This window comes from Cheilinus undulatus, linkage group 23, assembly GCF_018320785.1.
Source record: "Cheilinus undulatus linkage group 23, ASM1832078v1, whole genome shotgun sequence".
NCBI lineage: Eukaryota > Metazoa > Chordata > Actinopteri > Labriformes > Labridae > Cheilinus > Cheilinus undulatus.
In genome coordinates, this window is record NC_054887.1 from 14,451,239 (window position 1) to 14,471,907 (window position 20,669).

At 38.7% G+C, this 20,669-nt stretch overlaps 1 protein-coding gene across 1 annotated transcript in view; it reads left to right on the forward strand.

The window, feature by feature from the left end:
- The first annotated feature begins 7,288 nt into the window (after nucleotides 1-7,288).
- Nucleotides 7,289-20,669, forward strand: part of mkln1 (muskelin 1, intracellular mediator containing kelch motifs) — a 39,625-nt gene continuing 26,244 nt past the window's right edge. Inside the window, exons 1-5 of the mRNA XM_041780779.1 lie at nucleotides 7,289-7,438; nucleotides 8,545-8,614; nucleotides 14,146-14,288; nucleotides 19,213-19,301; nucleotides 19,380-19,489. Coding sequence (XP_041636713.1) covers nucleotides 7,359-7,438; nucleotides 8,545-8,614; nucleotides 14,146-14,288; nucleotides 19,213-19,301; nucleotides 19,380-19,489 — 492 coding nt within the window. The 5' untranslated portion in view covers nucleotides 7,289-7,358. The remainder of the gene's footprint in view (nucleotides 7,439-8,544; nucleotides 8,615-14,145; nucleotides 14,289-19,212; nucleotides 19,302-19,379; nucleotides 19,490-20,669) is intronic.

The window sequence follows — 20,669 nt, forward strand, 5'->3', positions numbered from 1 at the left end:
CTGCATTTTTTAGCGGATGGATTAAAAGCTGATATGGAGTACGTGTTTACTGGAAGTAGCATCTATTTCATAAATGGACACATGAACAGCCAACAGGCCGAGCTAAACTAACTTGTTTAGGCATTCAAATAATTGTGCAAAACCCATTTTTTAGCCATCCTCCCCTTCCTAACTTTTCACTTCAATATAAACATATCTAGCAGGACCAAAATTATCTTGCGGCACTTCATATAGACTAATAAATCCTCACATATATTATATCAAAGTGGTTAATATGACTGTCTATCATATAAAACTGATTAATAAGGCTGCTCATAGCCTGTTGTCCAGTTAGCAGCTTGGTCAGCTAGCTAGTTCAATTTTTTTGATGTAATGAATGGAGTTTCTGTTGACTTAACTCCGTAGCCATATGCTTATAAAAACGAGGCGTTGGGCGTGTTTGGATGAAAAATATAGGCTTAAGTAAGGCATGTCATAGCGAGTAAGCCCACCTGAGGGCACCATTGGGAAGGAAGGAGGATTGACACAACCCCTGTCATACTCTGGATGTCCTTTCATATTACCAAGACCATGGGAAAATGATCTGTTGAGAAAATCAAGTCCACGTCTTTAGGGCGGAGTAAGGGGTGAATATGGTGAGTAAACACGGCCTAGGGTACCAACCAAGGGCTGTAGGGTTGCCACGAGTCCCTGGTTGTGCTGTGGATGTCCCAGGGGCCCTAAAACTGCCAGCTGGGCGTATTACCAGGGGTGAAAAAGTTTGGATGAATGACGCCACTGACTGAATAAAAACATGTCTTTGCTTTTATTTCTCAGTGTCTGTGTTAATGCTAAATTAATACAAAGGAAAGCAGCCGCTGTCCTTTCATTTGAGGCCAGCCTTGTGTCAAACTCCAGATCTGCTCTTAGAAGAAACACATTTATCTTCACTTCACGACATCAAGCTTGGAGAAATCCATTTCCAGATGATTCATTAAAAACTCACACTTTCACAGAGTTTTTCACAAAAATATCAAATTCAAAGTCAGGCTGACGAATAAGAGGCCTCCCTTAACACGTTATTCTCTGGTTGCTTTTCTTACTAATTTAACAAGTCATTTGATTTATTATGTTCCCAAGTCATAATTTTCACATTTTTCTGAACACTGTTGCTCTGAGTACAAATTTTCATGTGTTATTTTCCTGATACTAGGGCAGAAAATTGTCCACCTTAGCTTATAAAAATCTTGTTTGTTATTTAAATCATCCTTTACTGGAAGTGGGCTTTTCATTTCTGAATACAAACTCCTCCATAAGTGCAGAATGATATCAATAAACTCTTTCATGAGCTTTCATGAGCTCTAATTAACTTGTTTTCTCCTCAGTTTGATGGAGGGTCTCGCTGGCAGTCCGGACCGTGTGAACATACCAGAGGTCCGGGGGTCTGTGAGGCTCGCAGACCCCCTGTGGTTTGAATTAGAGCGGATTACAACTCTCACCAACAAAAGACACCATCTAACCCCCCCGTACATATCTGCTCCTCTGACACAAGTGACACTGTGGACTAAAGAGGCTCCCTTTGTGACACAAACCCATTTGTACCCATTAAAAAGGTATAAAACAGACCCTCACTGCAAGTTTAAGGCTATTTATTGAATATTAGCGTTGTTAACATATTCTTGAATCAATCTTGTCTACAAAATACCAGATATGACCCAAAAATATCACAGAATGCCACTGGTAATGTGAACAAAAGATAAGACCTTCATGTTATTTACAATTAAGGACCCTGTGTCACCACTAGGTCAATTTGGTAGCTTTTTGGAGCTCTTCTAAAGCAGCTGTAATTTTGTCAGCTATCTTAAATTCAGTCTCAACCTTAAGATTTAAGTGTTCTAGTCACACTTTATTTCTTTTTAACCTAATCAGGTTTTACTTGATGCCAAGAAGTCCCTAGATTTTAGTCTTACTTTTCTCAAAACATTTATTCACTTTTAACTAATTTTACAAGGAAAACTGAAAAATCAATCTGAACCTGAAATACTAATTTCTAGGATTTTCCTATATTACATCACATTTATTCTACCCTCCACCTTTACAAGCATTCCAGGGCCAGCTGCTGAGAAGCATCCCTCAGCATGATGCTGCCACCACTGTGCTTCAAAGTGGGGCTGGTGTTTATGGTGATGTGCTGTGTTTGGTGTCCGCATAACATGGAGTGCATAGCCCTTTTCCAGGCCGGCCACAAATTCTCTATCAGACCGAGGTCTGGGCTTTAACTCAGCCTCTCCAGAGCATTCACCCTGTAGTTGATTTGCACCAGTGAGACGTCCTGAGGGCCGGACTATTTTTCCGGACATTATTTTTACTCTCTACCTTTGCAAGCCTTCAAGGGCCAGCTGCTGAGAGGCATCCCCACTGCATGATGCTGCCACCATGCGTCACAGTGGGGATGGTATGTTGTGGTGATGTGCAGCATTTGGTGTCTGCCAAACATGGCATCTTGTCTTATGGCCAAAAAGAACCAGTTTGGTCTCATCAGACTAAAAAAAACTGGAGCCTCTCACATGCCTTTTGATGAATTCTAGTCAACAGTGGCTTTCTCTTTGGCACTCTCATAAACATTTGACTGGTTGAAGAAACAGTTGTAGTATGCAGAGTCTCTCCCATCTCATCTGCTGAAGCTTATAACTCTTTCAGAGTAGTCACAGGTGTCTTGGTGGTCTCTCTCACTAGTCTCCTTCTTGCCCGGTCACTCAGTTTGTCAGGACGGCCTGATCTAGGCAGATTTCTACATGCGCTATATTCCATCCATTTCTTGATGATGGATTAAACAGAACTCTGTAGCATGTTCAGTGCCTTGGAAATGTTTTTTTTTTATTCATCCCCTGACTTGTACATTGCATTAAGATTTTTCTCTGAGTATACTGGTGTGTTCTTTTGGCTTCATGGTGAAATGGTAGCCAGGAATACTGATTATCCAGTACACCTGTGTCTGGACCTTTCAGACATTTTGTTTTGGTATTTTCACTGAAATTGGGACATTGTAGATATTTGGGTATTTGATTAGAAATTTGGGGGGATTTGCTTTGAAATTTTAGGGAATTTACATTGTTTACATTTTTTTAATGTAAATCTCTTGGTTTTTTCACAGTTTGACTGAAACATTTGGAGAATATTTCAGTTTTTTTGTGGGATTTTTCCAAATGTTTAAGGATTTTCAAAGAAAAATATTGCCAATGTCTTGGAAATTTGCTGTATTTTTAATCATTTGCAAATCTTGATTTTTAGGGACATTTTCCAAAACCTCTGAAACTTAGTTCATACTTGGCCTAAATAAGTTCTGAGGACATAAGGGCTGTTGTTGAGAGTAAAAATGTCAAACTTTAACTTTAAGGACTGTAACACAAACAATGATCTTAATCAGTGTCACAACATTCCTATTACAAAGTCAAACTGTATGTCAGTTTTATTTCTCATTATAGCACAACTGTAAGATATAATTTTCAAATGCCAGAATTTTAGATTTTGATATGATACCAGCTGTTTCAATGCCTACAAAAAGAGAAGTTGTCTGCTCCTAACATGTTGCAAATACTTTTAAAGTTTTGGTGCCAAATCCATAATTTAATGGCGTTTTTCATTGTCTGTGCCTCTATGTCATGAAATATGTAGTTTAATTAAGTTTCCGTACATTTTTGTACCCTGAATTATAAACAGTAGAGTATCATTTTATAACACATAGGCTAAAAACTCTGTATGAACTGACTTTTCTTTAGAGCTCAGAAAAGCTGGATTCGCATTTGTATTGATCACAGTTCCTGTAACTTTGGGCTCTAGGACACCTTCTATCAGATAAAGTGTCTGGAATTAAATCTATCAAGAACTGTAAATTAATTTATTGCAGATTAAGAGGCTGCACATCCCTCCTGGCAGCGGGTGGAGTGAAGGAGGAGGGTCTGAGGGATGGAGGATGAGAGAGTTGTGTAGTTTCAGTAAAGGAGCTCCAGTTAACTGGAAGCTTCTTGGATATTACTCACCGGATGAATCATCCTCTCTGTGACTCGATGTGAAGTGAAACACTGAGATCATCCAGAGATTTGCTTATTAAAAGAAAGACAACATCAGCTCTGCTTTCTTTGTTTCAGAGAGAAAGCACCTGAACAGGCCATAAATCCAGTCCAGGGATGACTGTACAGTAAAATGGCCCATTAATCAACTTAAGACAAGACAATGAAGGGCAGAACAAGACCAGGCTTGTTGGAGAGAGATAAAGCCGGACATGACTGGACATGAAAGAACACAGCAAAACAAGTGAGGACATGTAAAGACACTCAATCAACCCCAGAGTTGAAAATATTAGAGAAATAAGAGGTGTGGATAGGTCTCAATCAGGCTTGCACATCTGGACACTGTAATTTACTCTATTCTTATTTGAAAAAATGCTCAAGCTCTGTCAGGTTGCACAAGGTTGCCCTTTTCAAGTCCAGTCACAAATTCTCTATTGGACTGGGGTCTGGGATTTGACTCAGCCACTCTAGAACATTCACCTTGTTGTCTTTTGCTTTTCAGCTTTCACTGTATGCTTTGGATCATTGTCAAGCTAGAAAATAATTTAAATCTTCTACCAAGCTGCAGTTCTCTTGCAAACTGAATACTCCAGGATTTTCCTATATTTTGCCACATTCATTTAACCCTCTACCTTTACAAGTCTTCCAGGGCCGGCTGCTGAGAAGAATCCCCACAGCATGATGCTGCCACCACTGTGCTTTACAGTGAGAATGGTGTGTTTGTTGTGATGTGCAGTGTTTGGTGTTTACCAAACATAGCGTCTTGTCTGATGGCCAAAAAACTCCATTTTTGTCTCATCAGACCAAAGAACTTTCTCCCACTTGATCATGGAGTCTCCTACATGGCGTTTGGCAAGTTTTCTTCAACAGTGGCGTTCTCTTTGCCACTCTCCCATAAAGCTTTGACCATAGACTGTAGAAAGAATTGGACAAACTCTGTGTGACGTCAACCGTCTGTTTACAATAGGCGGACCCAAACTGCTCTAAGAAGCCAATCCGTGGTGGCTTCCATATTGAAATCGCGGTCTCAACCGAACTTCGGATCAACCTAATCACCCGCCCACTAATCTCGACTTCCAACCGACTGTGTTAGAACAAAATTCACTCCCCGTACAGTGAAAGACACGTTTGTTTTTTTTGAACCAGGCTGTAAACCAGTTTATTTCTAGTGTAAAAAAAAAAAACAGCTGTTTAACGGGTGTTAAGATGAAACTTCCAGCCTCAAGTGGACACTCGCTGTATTGAAATATTTTGCACTTCCGCATTGGCTTCATTTTGCAGGACTGGAGGTTGACCCTTGGTTTTGACAGGTGAAGAGAATCTGGGCAACAGTTGTATGCAGCGTCACTCCCATCTCATCTGCTGAAGCTTGTAACTCCTTCAGAGTAGTCACAGGTGTCTTGATGGCCTCTCTCACTAGTCTCCTTCTTACACGGTCCCTCAGTTTGTGCAGACGGCCTGATCTAGGCAGATTACCATATGTGCCATATTCAATCCATTTCTTGATGATGGATTAAACTGAACTCCAGAAGATGTTCAGTGCCTTGGAACTTTTTTTTTTTATCCATGCCCTGACTTATACTTTTCAATAGCCTTGTCTCTGAGTTGCTTGGAGTGTTCCTTTGTCTTCATGGTGTAATGGTAGCAAGGAATACTGATTTAACAGTGATTGGACCTTCCAGACACAGGTGTCTTTTTACTACAATTACTTGAGTCACATTCACTTCACTCAGATGATCCTCAAATTACTAATTGTGAAACAACTAGCACCAATTGGCTGGACCTCTGGTGAGTTAAGTATTTTTGTGTAAAAATCAGTTTTAACTTTAACATTAAAGGGGTTTGGGGATTTTTTCGTCAAAAAAATCCTAATTAAATAGACCATAACTGATTTATAAAATCAATAAAAGAGTAAAACACCCAAGGAAGACTTTCTATATTTACTGTAAAGGCTACCAATATAGGACATTCATAAAGGCTATTAAAGGTACACTATGTCAAATTTTTTGCACTGAAATGTCTACATTATAAATTTAACAAACTTAATCTTATATATTCTATCAATTTCAGTGTTTTTCTTAAAGGGCACATTTAAAATCTTGTCCACTTAAAGGGCCCTTTGTTACACCTTCTTTTTTTTTTTTTACCTTTTATATGATTGTATTTATAAAGGATAGAATATCATCATAAACAGGAATGAGAGAGTGGGGAATGACATCTTGGGGAAAAGCCATTGGGCTAATTTCAGTCTGTATTATCCAGTCAAATCCTCACATGAGCTTTAACTGAATGTTGGGTTAGTCATTTCATATGCCTTTAAACCACAGTTTAAATCACAGGTACTTGCAACAGCTTAATAAAATGGAAAACGTGAGATTTTATTTTGGTTGGATGAAGAGCAACTCTATAATGTACAGACTGGCTCCAAAGTTCGGTTCAAAGAAAAGGATGTGGGCTAATTTTTTATTATAACAATAGAAATGGAAGCTATAAAAAGCTTTATATTTTTAGTTTATTTACATTGTTTGATAAATATTATATCCATAAGTGCAAATGGACTCAAAATTTACCAAAGATACAACGATTTGAAATGGAAATAGAATATTATATGACCTCACTACATGGAATGAAACCCAAAAAGCAATGAAACCTCTGGACATTAGTGAATCCTTAAATATTTTTATTTAATTTCTAGGTACCCCGTGTATGTGGTGTATTAATTCGCACATACACGGGTGAAACATTTAAGTAGCTAATGTTTGTAAGTATGCATGTATGTGCTTCACATATATTTAAAAAAGTTGGAAAAACGACGGATGTCGTTCTTGCGTTATCCTATCATTGTTTTAGCATCATTGATTGAGTTGTTAGCCGATAAACCTTTAAAACAACACATTGCACAGTACTTCATGTATTAAAAGACTGTTGCTGCACACGACATGCAACCGCAGGGTAGTGCTGTGTCTACAATGTCTAAAAATGCACTGATAAATAGCTAAAGGTTCTGAAAACAGGTCAAAATCAAAGTTTTTACTACATTTAATACTTTGTAACACCATGATGGGACGTCGAGGTCGGGGTGCTCTGTGCAATTCCGAGTTCACGAGTTGTAAATACGACTTGGAGAGCAGTTCCATTTGCCACTTCCGGTCGGAAGTCGGAAAAACAAGTCGGAATACGAGTTACGATGACAAATGGTACGCAGCGTAACTGTGAAAACAAAACAGAAACAGGGTGTACTGTCTCTTTAAGGCCTGTCACTGCTCGCTCTTAGCTAGCCTCCCGCTGCTTGTTATTTTCTGCAACAAGATGGCTGTCGTCCCTGAGAGCAGAGTCCTCACTTTCAGCGTTTTTAAATGGAGCTCTTACTCCTCTACATATTTACCAGAGTGAGTAATAAACCCGTCAGCTGCCCTACCGTTTGCATTAGCTGTTGTGTTTCCAGGTGGTCCTTTATTGCCTCAGTGCACCTGTGTTTGTTCCAGCCGGCCCCGACTGGCCTAATGTTAGCTCGTCTGCGCTCCTAGCCTGTTAGCCTAGCGGTAGCTTTGTCAGCAGCGGCAGGTGCGTTCGGTTTAGGACATGTAGTCGCCCGGCAGTAATACAACTAACTTACTGTGGTAACGTTTGTCCCGTACTTGAATTTGCTACTGATTCAGAGTGCTCATAGACCACATTTGCGTCAGGCAAATAACTTTTTGGCACTCAAGAGTGTCTTTTACAAAGACATGTTATAGTAACTCGATTTTCTGAATACCGCCCTTCCATTGTAGGCGCTCTGTAAGCATCAATGTACATATTTTTCGCATGAGATATGCATATTTTTACAATAACCATGCCTTTTGTTTCGTTTTAACAGTTTTACTAACATTTGTCCTGCCTTTGAGTTATTATGTTTGAAAATGGTAGATAAATTTTGAAACTTCACCCATCAGTATGCACTCCGCTGTCCTTGCGCATCGAAATCAGACGCACACCTTAGCTAACTAGGCTCCAGCTAAACTAGAGCGTTAGCTGATGTTATCTAACCCAGTAGCTCTACTTTAGCATCAAAAGCTAAGGAGCTTCCTTACCGGCTACGTGAAACGGATAGTATGGCGCGAGAAATTTCTGATTTTCATTCAAAACCTAACACTCCTAAATATTTTTATGTATACGTGAAGTCAAGCATATCATTAAACCAGTCGCCTGTTGCTGTTTCAGCTGTCTCAATAACCAGTTTAGCTCTTCTGTGTTAGCTAACTATCCAAAACACCCTGCTAGCACATATAAACAATGCTGACTGGAATCAGTACGCTTTCTAGAATAACCTATCTGGGCTGATGTGCAGTTGTATTGTTTCCTGACTAACATCCCAGCATGTATATACCACTCACACCCCTGTCCACTCTGCCCCACATTGATCAGTGATTCCAGGTCATGACTGTGATGCAATGTGATCCCACATGCTTTTTCATGTTGAAGAACTAAACCTGTCTCTGAATCTTCTTTTAAGGAATATCTTGGTGGACAAACCTAATGATCAGTTCTCCAGGTGGTCTTCTGAGAGCAATTACCCTCCACAGGTAAGTCTGCTGCTGTTTACACAGTCCCCTCTGTTGTCTTCATTGTGGTGGACTTTATGTGGCATATTATTTGTTTTTCGGTCACAGGGAGTATTTGGGAATGTCTTTCTTCGTTTACTCCAGAAACACTGTACCAAAACATCTGAAAAGGTTGCCTTTTTTCGCATAAAAGACGGTGTGCTGGAGTTTTCATGGGATTTTAAATGGGTGCTCTCCTGTCCTTTACACCTGTCTTGTCTTATTATATAGATGTTTTTTGTCAAGTTACAGCCCTTTGAAATATTTTTGTTGAGTCTTAAGGCAAATTTCAAGTCATTTTCACTGAGCAGTCTGGTTCAGTTTGGTACAGCATGGTACATGTTTTTCCTTGCATTTCCATGATCAAAAGTTGGAAAGGGTCTCAATAAACTGACCCATACTGTCCCACTTTGTCAAGCTTACCCATCTGTCCCAAAAGGGTGGAGCTACACACAACAACAACAACAGAGATTTGCCCTGATGCCGTTTTAAGCGCATGGCACTACTGTTCAGCAAGGCTGCAAACAAAACCCAGCTGTCTGCTCTTTGAGGAGTGAGTGAAAAAGGGAGAAAACAAACTAATATCCACTTAAATTAGGGATATTTGGACTCAACTGAGATCCAGGCTGTTTCCTGGACTGTGAACATTGATATTTGGTCATTAATCAAGTTTCCTGATGTTTATGTGATCCTGATTCTGGGGGTCATGAGTCATTTCAGAATATAATTTTTTAAGAAATATATTTGGGCTTTTTTATTGCCTTTATTGGACAGAGGAGTATAGTGGATAGAGTCGGAAATGGGATGAGAGTGGGGAGAGACATGTGGCAAAGGAACACATGCCGGATTCAAACCTGGGCCGCTTGCATACATGGGTAGCGCAATAGATTGCTAGGCCATCTGCGCACCCAATTCAGAATCAGTTTTAAAAAGTCCTGGTTCACAACACATTCCCTATTTGTTAAACTGTAAAAAAAAAAAGCATGCTAAGTATTCAGAGTAATGGAGCTTTTAGCCATTATTTGTAGGTTTTATCAACGGATTACAATAACGTAAAACAGCAGAGGAAAAATTTATTTGTGCTTAAATTGCAAAATAATCTAAAATGAATAAAATCTGTGAGCTTCAACTAGAAAATAAAAATGTATCAGCTAAAATTCTTCCCTCTGCAGTATATATGTGCAGCTACAGCAGCTCTGACACACAGACACAGAGGGAGGAGGAGACAGAGTAGGTTGGCTGTGGGCTGTTTCCTCATCAGATTTCTTATAAACTCGGCAGTATGTTCCTTAAATGTTATTTATTATTTTTTACAGTATTAAAGTTAAGTTTGACCAACATAATCAGACCCTCTCTAGAAGCTCCAAAATTAACAAATGGCATGTCAGTGCCGTGGATGCTCTGTTTATTAGCGAGCACTGTGACAAGGTGCCTTTTATAGCGGGAATCAACTCACCTAGGATCAGCCTTGTGTAACTTGGTGTCAGCCTGAAGCTTCATAGCAGTGCAGTGAGCATCACTTGTTGCCTGACGTAAGGAGGAGACTCATGGACTTCCCTGCACAGAGCTCACTTCTCAGGCTTCTGATGCAGTGTTAATTACGTAGACTAAAACAATGACCAAAAATGTTTTTTTCCATTAGAGGACTGGACCAAGACTAGTCAAAAATAGATCTTTAAAGAAAGGCACCAATAGTTTTTGTCGGACATTCATGATGTTTCTCCACTGTGGGTAAATCTATCAAAATCCAATGCATCTGTAGCTATTCTGCCTCTCAGCTGTAGGAAGCAGGGACCCCAGGTTAGAGTTAGGTTACATAGAACACACTACCATGATTTGGTACCAGATTTAGGCAAGAGAATTAGGGATGCACGATATTATCGGCCTGATATAGGTATCGGCAAATATCGGTATCGGCAGGTATCAAAATTTCTGCCGATATTTGCATCCGATATATTGGCCATGGATATCAACATATATTAGCAATAAAATTTGGCCATATATGCTAATAAATTAGTGGAGTTTCAAGCTGGACCAACAGACCAATGTAAGTCAAGCTCTTTTTCTGTATTTATCCTCATTCTTTAAACTTAAAAGTGTGTTTTAAGAAAAACAGTTGTTTCTTTTTTTCATCCTCAAACCTTAAATTATGTTCTAAGAAACTAATTTTTGGTTATGTCAAGCATATTTAAATATCAGTATTGCTATCGGTATTGGCTAAAATGAATCTATAAATATCGGCATATCCTATATTGACAAAAATTCAATATTGTGCATCCCTAAAGAGAATGAATGCTTGGGCTAAAAGTGAAGACTAAATGCGTGGACTTTTCACGGACTGTAACTGGACTAGAATGTTTTTGCATTTTCATCAACTAAAACTAAACTAAAACTTTAAATGGTAGAAATGACTAAAATGTGACTAATACTAAAAGACATTTAATCCAAAGACTGAGACTTAACTTAAAAATTGCTGTAAAAATGAACTGTTTTGATGATGATTTCTGGCAGATTTTAACAAACGGAAAGGAGAAAACTTGCAATTTTGGAAAAAAATCTCAAAGCACAGAAGGGGCAGTGTGGGGTGCACCAGGTCACCTGAATATCGCACGTCTGTGCGATGTGACTGCTGCTCATGCGCACATTGGCATTGCAATAGAACTTTTTCTATCTTTCAGCCTTAGTCTAAAGTGTGTTTTAAGGAATTACATGGGTTAATTTGGTCATCCTCAAACTTGAAACTGTATCCTAAGAACTGAAGTTTTAAGTCTGACCTACATTTAGATTGCAATTAATTTGCAAATACTGGCATGTTGGCAGAAAATCCAGTATCATGCATCCCTAATCAGCAGTAAAGGTAGAAATTATCATATCTGCCGATACTGATATTTAACTTCTTAAGCTAACACCTGCTGATACCGATAATATTGTGCGTCCCTGCTAATACATTTTTTTGTATGTCATATTATAGATTTGAAAGATAAGCAGCACCCAGGAGTAATCAACAGGACAGCCAGCCTTTGTCTCTCCCCCCTGCCTCTGTGTGTGTGCCTCTCTAGAGCGTGCATGCATCCACACTTACATAAACACAGACAAGCACTGACCTGCATGCAGAGACGCGCTGCAGTGCTCCATCAAAAAACACTGAATTTGTCTAATGATGTGCAGATTAGGGCTGCAACAAACAATTATTTCAATCATCGATGAATCGGATGCTGGGGGTGGGTGGGGGGGTTAAATCCCATAATTAAGAATTTATCATGGATATTCCAAAGCTGTCAAAAGAATGTTAGAGTTTAAGTGTCTGTATTCTTTAAACTAAAAGAAAACTACATTTTTATAAGTTCTGTTTAATTGAATTACTTGAACATGCCACAGAGTAAACACACAAAAAAATGAATTATTTAAAAAAAATGATATTTTTTATGTTTTGACTCTGCTTTACAAACATACATAAACACTTTAAGATCTCATAATGACAAGGGGGGATATGATTTGAATGAAAGACTCTTACAGTGGGATTCTGATTTTATTACGTCCTCTTTCAATTATTTGATCCTAGAGGAGCCACAGGTAAGCCTCAGTCCTAAAGTTATTGATATTATGATAACTTTTCTAGACGGACGCACAAACTATCTCTCCTCACTGTCACACATACACAGACACACTCACAACAACTGCTCCTCTGCCCTGTGACTGTAGCTCATGCTTTTCCTCCCTCTCTCCTGTTTTACCGGACATTTAGAACACAAAGTGAGGCAAATATCATGAACGCCTGACAGTCAGTCGATATTGTTCTTATCCAGTCTCATTCCGCTGGAGTTTTTATGACAAGGAGCTATTTTTAGATCGCTAGATCTCCATCATGAGATACGGTTGATGATGAATATATCTACTCAATTTTTCCATTAATCGTTGGATTATAACCAGAGAAGTACTAAACTAAGCGAAAGTTAGGGTTATCAGCTGTCTGTGTGTGATGTAAACAGTTCTGATGCTGCTAAAAAGCACGTTCTGGGTCAAATTAAGTGAAAACATCACATCTGCAACAATATTTTGGTTAATTTTGATATTAACGACTGCTCTAAGAACTAATGTCTTTATGTACACATAACTGGTCCAACAGGCTGCAGTTTCTTATTTTTATACGCGTGACTTTAAGGGGCTTCCATCATGTCCGCTGCAGTTTATTTTTCCCAAATCGTGTCCATGAGGGCAGACCTTGGGAAAATCCCCTATCTGATGTGGTTGTGACCTTATTTGTTTCAGTTCTGAGGTCTTTGATGCGATCTGCTTTCAGATCCTCTGTCCAAACTGAATTAAGCTGAGGTGGAGTGTCTTGGAAAGTACACGCTGTTATTGATCTGTGCTGTAGAGCACGTTCACTCAAAGTTGAAAGTGTCAGAATTTATAAAAACAGCTCATGTATTTCATTGTTCAGAGGGAAACTCCCAGTGTTGTTCATGTAAAACCAGCACAGCTACACAGTTACATAAAAACGGAGACACAAACACAGTGACTAACAGAGGCGTGAGGATCAAATCACTTTAATCGTTTCTTCCTCTTCCATTAACAAATTACAATAAAGTGTGGGCAAAAACAGGCACTGATGTCTAAATTTTGACCTTAGAAACATGAGTCATCACAGGCTGGTGATGGAGGATCAGGGTGTTTTAGTACATAATGATTTTTGACATGCTGGCGCAAGAATAAAAATGAGTAGAACTTGTTTTTTAACAGTATTGACATGTATTTCATCAAAGAATCACCAGGTAGAATCATTTTACCTCATCACAACCTCCTGTCCCTCCAAAAGAAAAGCACAAAATATTTTATTAGCATCAACCCCGGGAAGACAGGACAGTCTGAGTCTTGAGCCCTGATAAAATACAACATCATAACTTCATAGTTTTTATGTTTTGTAACGATAATCTGCAGTGAAATATTCTCAACTAAGCCATACAAAAACTCTTAAGTAGATTTGAGTTTCAAATGGATAAAATGCAGGAATTATTTAACTGCAGCAGTGTGGATCCTGCTTGTTTCTGCATTTTTCTAGTCAATACTCTAACAGTTATCAGGCACAGACACCCAGGAAATGGATTAATCGCATTTGTGTCCTTTATGGGTGAATGTGAAAGCATCAATGCCTGGGGTTTGTTAAGTGCCTGCCTTTCTGTGGCACAATAAATCAATGTTCCTGCCTGCGGTCTCCTTTCATTCTTGGCTAATGGTTGCCGGTGATTTGTCAGTAGACGTCCCAGCTTGTTAGAGCCACGGTGACATGTGGATGCAGCTCATAGATTTTATGTAATGCCTCTTACCTGATGCAGCAAATTGACCCGCTGTAGTCGTTTAGATAATGAGCCATCTTTTCACAGCGATTGGTCTGCCGTAAGCACCGGCTGCTTCCTGCAGTCAGTGGCTACACACTTTATTTGTATCATACTTGTGCTGTTTACCTGCATTCTGTTTCATGTCTGCTCTCTCTCTTTTCCCCTCTTTTTCTCCAGTTTTTAATCTTAAAATTGGAACGGCCGGCAATCGTTCAGAGCATCACGTTTGGGAAGTATGAGAAGACTCATGTCTGCAACCTGAAGAAGTTTAAAGTGTTCGGTGGGATGAGTGAAGAGAACATGACAGAGCTTTTGTCCAGGTGGGAAGTAACTATTTTTTGTAATTGTTGCGGTCTGTGAATAGAGAGAAATGTGCTTAATTTGATGTTGTGCTTTGAGAGATATTAGGATTGATTGCATCCTGCTGAGGTGATGCACTGCCTGAGAGAGAGGTCTGCATCAGTAGATAACTGAAGGAGGAGGAATGTCTCAGAAGCAATGAAATATCTACAAGGGAGCTCGATTATTGATGTCTAGCATTGATTTTCTTTGACCTGGTCCCGTAGCATTACTTCTGAATTGACTCTATTGTTATTGGTGCCAACATTTTTGCTTAAAGACACTTTTCCCACGCTGTCACCCGGGCTTTAGTGATCTGGTCCAATACAAGCGTTGATTGTGAAACCTGTTTTCATCACTGAAGAGACTGGGAATCATTTATGTGTAAGGCAGCATCAGGTTTTCCTAGATTTAGTAAAACAGCTGTTGATATACACTAGATTTGCCTACATTTTACAGTAGCATAATTCGCCCTCTGCTGTCACAGTGAACCCTTGCTGATTATGAGCTTTTACAGGGCAGCTTTATTTTTTACGGGGCAGAGAAAGTGACCTGTTGCACGAAGTCTGATCTGATTTTTTTATGGTTGAATGTGAAAGAAAATGTTGACGTATGTGGAGCTAAATTGTTATTTCTAACAAAAGTGTCAGCCCTAATTTCCACAATGTAAGCATCCCTTCTAGGCTTGGGGATCACCACAGGTTTCCTGAATCCATTTGATTCTGATTCACAAGGTCCTAATTCGATTTGTTTTGTTTCAATATTGATTCATTTAGATGTTTACAAAATTCTACTTTGCTTTCATACAAAAGTGATCCTTCAAAATGCTCAGGGCTCACGGTGGATCCTCTTGAGTGTTTGGCACCCTAACCACCTATACTACCTGATGGCACAGTTGTAGAATTTACAGATATTTAAAAACAATATATGGTTTATGCTGGAGTTATGTACAGTTAATATATTTGCTCTAAATATCAGCAGAAATATTCATATCAGATTGATATTTAACTCTTTTAGTGAATATCTGCCGATACTAATATGATGCTGATAAATATCATGGTTCCCTAATCAAAATAAATTTTTCTTTGATACTAAATAGATAGAATGTAATAGAATAAATTCTCAGTGAGTTTATGTTGAAGTTTATCTATCTGGTGCATTATGTAAAATATAAAGGACTGCACCAGATAAGCAAAATAAAATGAGTGGGGAAAGATCTCAAACCTTGTGTCCGTGTTTAAAGACTGTGAGGGGTGGTTCATTTCTCTGGTAGCATATGAGCAATGTAAATCCGAGTCTCAGTTTGAGACCCCATCTCTGTTTTGAGGGATCAGTCCTGATGTAGACAATTCTTCTTAGGCACTGATTAATAATAGGCATATAGTTCGGAATTGAGCTTAACCTTTAATAGTTAAAACTCAGGATTAAACCATCACCACTCAAAACATGAGCTTAGCAGTTGCTGGTGTAACTAGTAGCATAAATCACAACTGCTTTGCCTTTGTTGTTAGGCTCAACCATGCTGTGTTGGCTACAGCTTGCAAAATATCCATCCATCATGTTTGCCTTTGACACAGTGTTATTTAACTGAAGTGTATTGGCCTCAGGGATTGGCCCCATGGATGAGCCCATCGTCACAGCTACCCGATCTAGCTATCATTGGACTGCAAGCCAATACCTGGATCTGACCCCTAATACACAGTATACCCTTACTTTATTCATTTTATCCAACCTCATTAAGATTGAAAATCTCCTTTTCTAGAGTGTCCTGACCAAGATAATCAACAAAGTTTCTGACAACAGCAGCAATTCATAGAAGTATATTCATACATTAAATAGAGTATGGTAGGGACTGTCTGCAGTAGGAAGTTGAAAGAACTGAAAATAAACAACAGACTTAAAGCAAGGTCTGCTGAATGATGGCAAATCATGGCTCTTGCCAAACTAATCATGCTACAGCCTGAATCAGAGTGACAGATCATTTTCAGAGATTCAGACTGGCACTTCTCTTAAGTGGATGATAATAGGACAATAAAATTGAGTGCAGATGGCAGCGAATACCTGCAGAAGCATACAGCCTTAGTATCCAGAATGTCAGCTGTGACAGAATTCATAGTCTGACACACGCTACCCCATGGAGGTAGAAAAATGTTAGCCAGAACAAAAAGAAGCTTATAATTTTGCTGTCCTGCCAGTCTGTCGGATATTTTTGCCTCTTTTTCTTCTCTCTTTAGGTCACAGTGAGCTTGTCATCTAAGTTTTATTGACGCAGCAGTCCCTAGTGCACAGGATTTGCTTCATTTTACACCAGCTATTGGCACATTTGGTGTCAAATATCCTGTCTTTATGCTGGGAGAAAAGTTAACTCTGTGCATGCTAGGACTGGATATTTCACACAGCCAAGCGTTAAGATGTGTATCCCTAGACAGGGGCCACGATATGATCATAGAGATCAAAGATCCAAGAAGTAAATGAAAATGCTTGAATGTCTTTTTGCTTTGCTTCTGTATAAAACATAGCTGCTGTAATTAATGTATGAGTTGAGATTAAACAGCATGAGTCACTCTCAGTAAGTAGCTGCATGAGGCCTTTGTTATCAGTAGGGATTGTGATCGTTAATTTTTATTGATACCCTTATTGATACTTATTACAAATCCGAGTCCTTATTGATACCACTATCGATACTTTTCTGTAGTTTGGTGGAAAACAAAATGGAGACAAATATTTACACTCGAGTGGTCTTAGCTGGTTAGTGCTTGAGTTAAAAAGGTATGATTCAGTCACATCTCTGATGTTACATCTCACTAACATATATTTTATATCCTTCAAATATAAACACATTCTTCATACAACTGTATTTATTAAGGTTTCTCGTCCAAAACTAAATTTTCCCATTTTTATGTGTCATATGAACACATCATAACATATAGACTACAGTCGTCTAATTTACTGATGTTACCTGAACACATCATATTTTCCATTTTTCAGCTGTTAAGTTTGCTCATTAACTTTAATTCTGCCGATTCCACCACAGATTTCTACACTGGACCAATACTTTTAACAAATAGGACTTGCTCAAAGTTTTGAAACACTTTTCAGCATTTATTTGAGTAGCTGAAGAAGAAAACTGTTCTGAAGCAGCTTAAGAGAGGGGTATGAGAGCCTGTTACTCCCAGCGCAGGCGGATATGAGTGCATGCGACTCGCAGGCAGCGTCTTTCTTCCTCAAGCCGTAGTTGAAGGTACCACAGTCAATATTGATGTGCTTTTAGTTTATGTTTCCCTTGAAAGAACTGATGTATGTTTTTACACCAGTCTTATCTTAAATTAACGTTACGTCACAGAGCCTGTGAGACTCAGTAGCGGTAACAATAAGCTAAAATGTTACTGATTTTCAGGTATTTCAAAAACACAGAACCAGGCCCTTATGGACCTGGGTTTTTATCCCCATCCCTGGTTATCAGCTATGCTATACAGGGTCAAGTCTTAAAAACTAAACATAATATTGCTGCTTGCCATCTTTGGATCTGTTCCGATCTTCATTCACTGCTGGTAGGGATGACACACACGAGTCTGGTAGCCTGGTTTCTTGTCTTGTGTAAACAAAGATTGGTGTCGCTGCAGTATTTTACCTTGTTTTTACACAGCTTGCAATTTGCATGACTAATGCTGGACTTCTGAGTTTTTGGTGTTTGAAGAAACCTGAAATAATCAAGTCTTTCCTTTTTGTTTTTCTGGCAGCTGGCAGATTGTCTCATCCATATTGTTGGCAGTTTGTCTTGATCTGAAGCGTACCGCTCATCTTGCAGTTTAGCTTCTGCTGCTGGCTTTTTTTCCCTGCTTGTTGGTTGCACCATAGGCGATTCATATTTGAATACCTGACAATAAATCAAGCTTTAATTTCAGTCTTAATTTTGGTTTCCCATGATCATGGATACAGAATAACCATGATTAAGCAATTACAGTGCCACATGCAGTGTTATGCTCATTTTGTCCCTGTTTTTTTTTTGTCATGGAGGGAATGTTTAAGTGTTTGCTGTGATTTTTTTCCAGACACTTTTTTGCTTGTACATCTTTACTTTATACCAAAACGTTATATTTCTGTTATTCACACATTTATATTCATTTATTTATTGCTTGTTTTTAGGATGTTGAGTGTTTTTAACTTGAATTATTGGATGTCATTCAGATGTTGTCCAATCAGTGAGTGATCATGCTTAATAATTGTGATCCTAGCACCAATTAGAATAATTGTGATTTTGATATTTGCCATCATTGAGCAGCTCTAGTGTATTTCATATCTGCAATCACAGCATTTGTAGCCATATTGATTCTGTAACATCTGTACTGATGCACATATCAGCAAGGAGTATGTGTTGACATACTGTTTTTTAATGTGCACAGGCCTGCCAGCAGAATCAGTGATCTCAGATGTTATTGTAATTTAATTTGAAAGAAAATGCAGAACTGGGGGCTTGCAGAATGGTGTTTCAATCTCCATCCTTATTTCTGACAGTAAAGTTAGAAATTTCACAAAGAGCTAAAATAACTATTTAAATGTATGCTTTAAGCCCCGCTTGATCAGCTTAAAACAGCTTTAATTCTATAGTTTTTTTAATGATGGGCAATATCTGTATATGTTGATACTTGGATATTTTTAAATGTACAATGTGGAGGAAAAATCAACCGTGTAATTGCTGGATCTCTCGCCATCCAGTTAGTTTCACTTCATTACCAGTCTGCCAGTTGGATAAAAAAGATAACTCATCACTGCTGCTAAATTGCCAGACTGAGAAGGGAGGTTTTGCCAGATTGGGAGGACTATCCAAAATTCAGCAGCATATGGACGCAGTTGGCATCTTAACCAAGTCAGTCAGATTGTAAAACAGCTTTTTTTCTGTTTCAGTGGCCTTAAGAACGACTACAACAAGGAAACATTCACCTTAAAGCACAAGATCGACGAGCAGATGTTTCCCTGCAGATTTGTCAAAATAGGTGAGAGCTGTTGTGGTCTTAAAGTGAAGGTACACAATGTTTGATTCTTTAGTAATCCTCTCCTATGCTTCGTCTCAGTGCCTCTGATGTCGTGGGGTCCTAGTTTTAACTTCAGCATCTGGTACATCGAGCTGCATGGGATTGAAGATCCTGACGTGGTGCAGCCCTGCCTTAACTGGTACAGCAAGGTGAGCACCCGAGGGAAACTTGCAGGGTTACAGACACAGCCTCAGACTGGATTACTGAGTCAGCAAGCCTAATTTACACCGATTTAAATAAGGAGGCCTGAATCTTTCATTAGAAGGATTAATCAGCCTGTACCTCTGCCCTAATTAGAGGACACCTCAGAGGTACTTCAGCTCAAGTTACAGCCACACCTGCAGTTTTTTTTTTTTTTTCATCAGAGTGTGAAAATGAGGGGATAGTTCATAGAAGCCACATATGCAGCAGTTGCACATTAACTCAGAAAGGTTTCATTAACTTGTCATCACACGCTCCAAGTCTGAATTCCTTTTAATGCAGCCAATGTGGGTGAACTTAATACGAACTCTTTCATGCCATTTTATGCTGTTAAAATTACAGCCTGACCACAGGTGGGATTTTTCACACTTTCAGGCATTATGTAATCTTAAGAAAGAAGTATGCAAACACAAGACTAATGTCTGTACACTTCAGTAAAATCAAATAATGTAGGCACATTATTAAAACTGTATATCACATAGTAACTAGAATATATTTGTAAAAAAGGTAAATAATATTAGTGTGGGGTTGTTTTCAGGTCAGGTTTCCACTAGCCACAGTTCTGTTGTTGGGAATGTATTTTCTATATATCATATGTACCTCTACTATAAGATGAAACACATGCTCTTTCTTTTTTCCCCTCATCAACATGATCAATATCAGCCCTCCTCTCTGTGTACATATGAAACACTACAGAGACATGAGTCACATTTAACTGATAGAGACAGACACTTGAGATTAAATATTCTTGTTATTTATCAGATATATTTCTTTAATTGTAGTAATTTTATACTAACACAAAAACAATAATTGTTAATGAACTGTTTATTCTGAAATAAAATAAAAACGCAATGATCATTTCTAATTCCCACTCAGACAGATCTGCTACAGAGTATGCTGAGTATTTCTCCCTCCATTCTCTTTAAGAAACTTCTGTCATCATTTATGATGTCAATTTCTTTATATGGCTAATATCAGCCTAAATTTTACTTTATTCAGCTAAAATCTCCTGGACTCCTTAGTTACCAATTTATCTGTTACAGCCTATTATCCATCTGTCTCTGTTTCTTGCTGCCTCCATGAACCGTATTTAAAGTTTTAATGTTCCTATCATCTTTTATGTCCGTT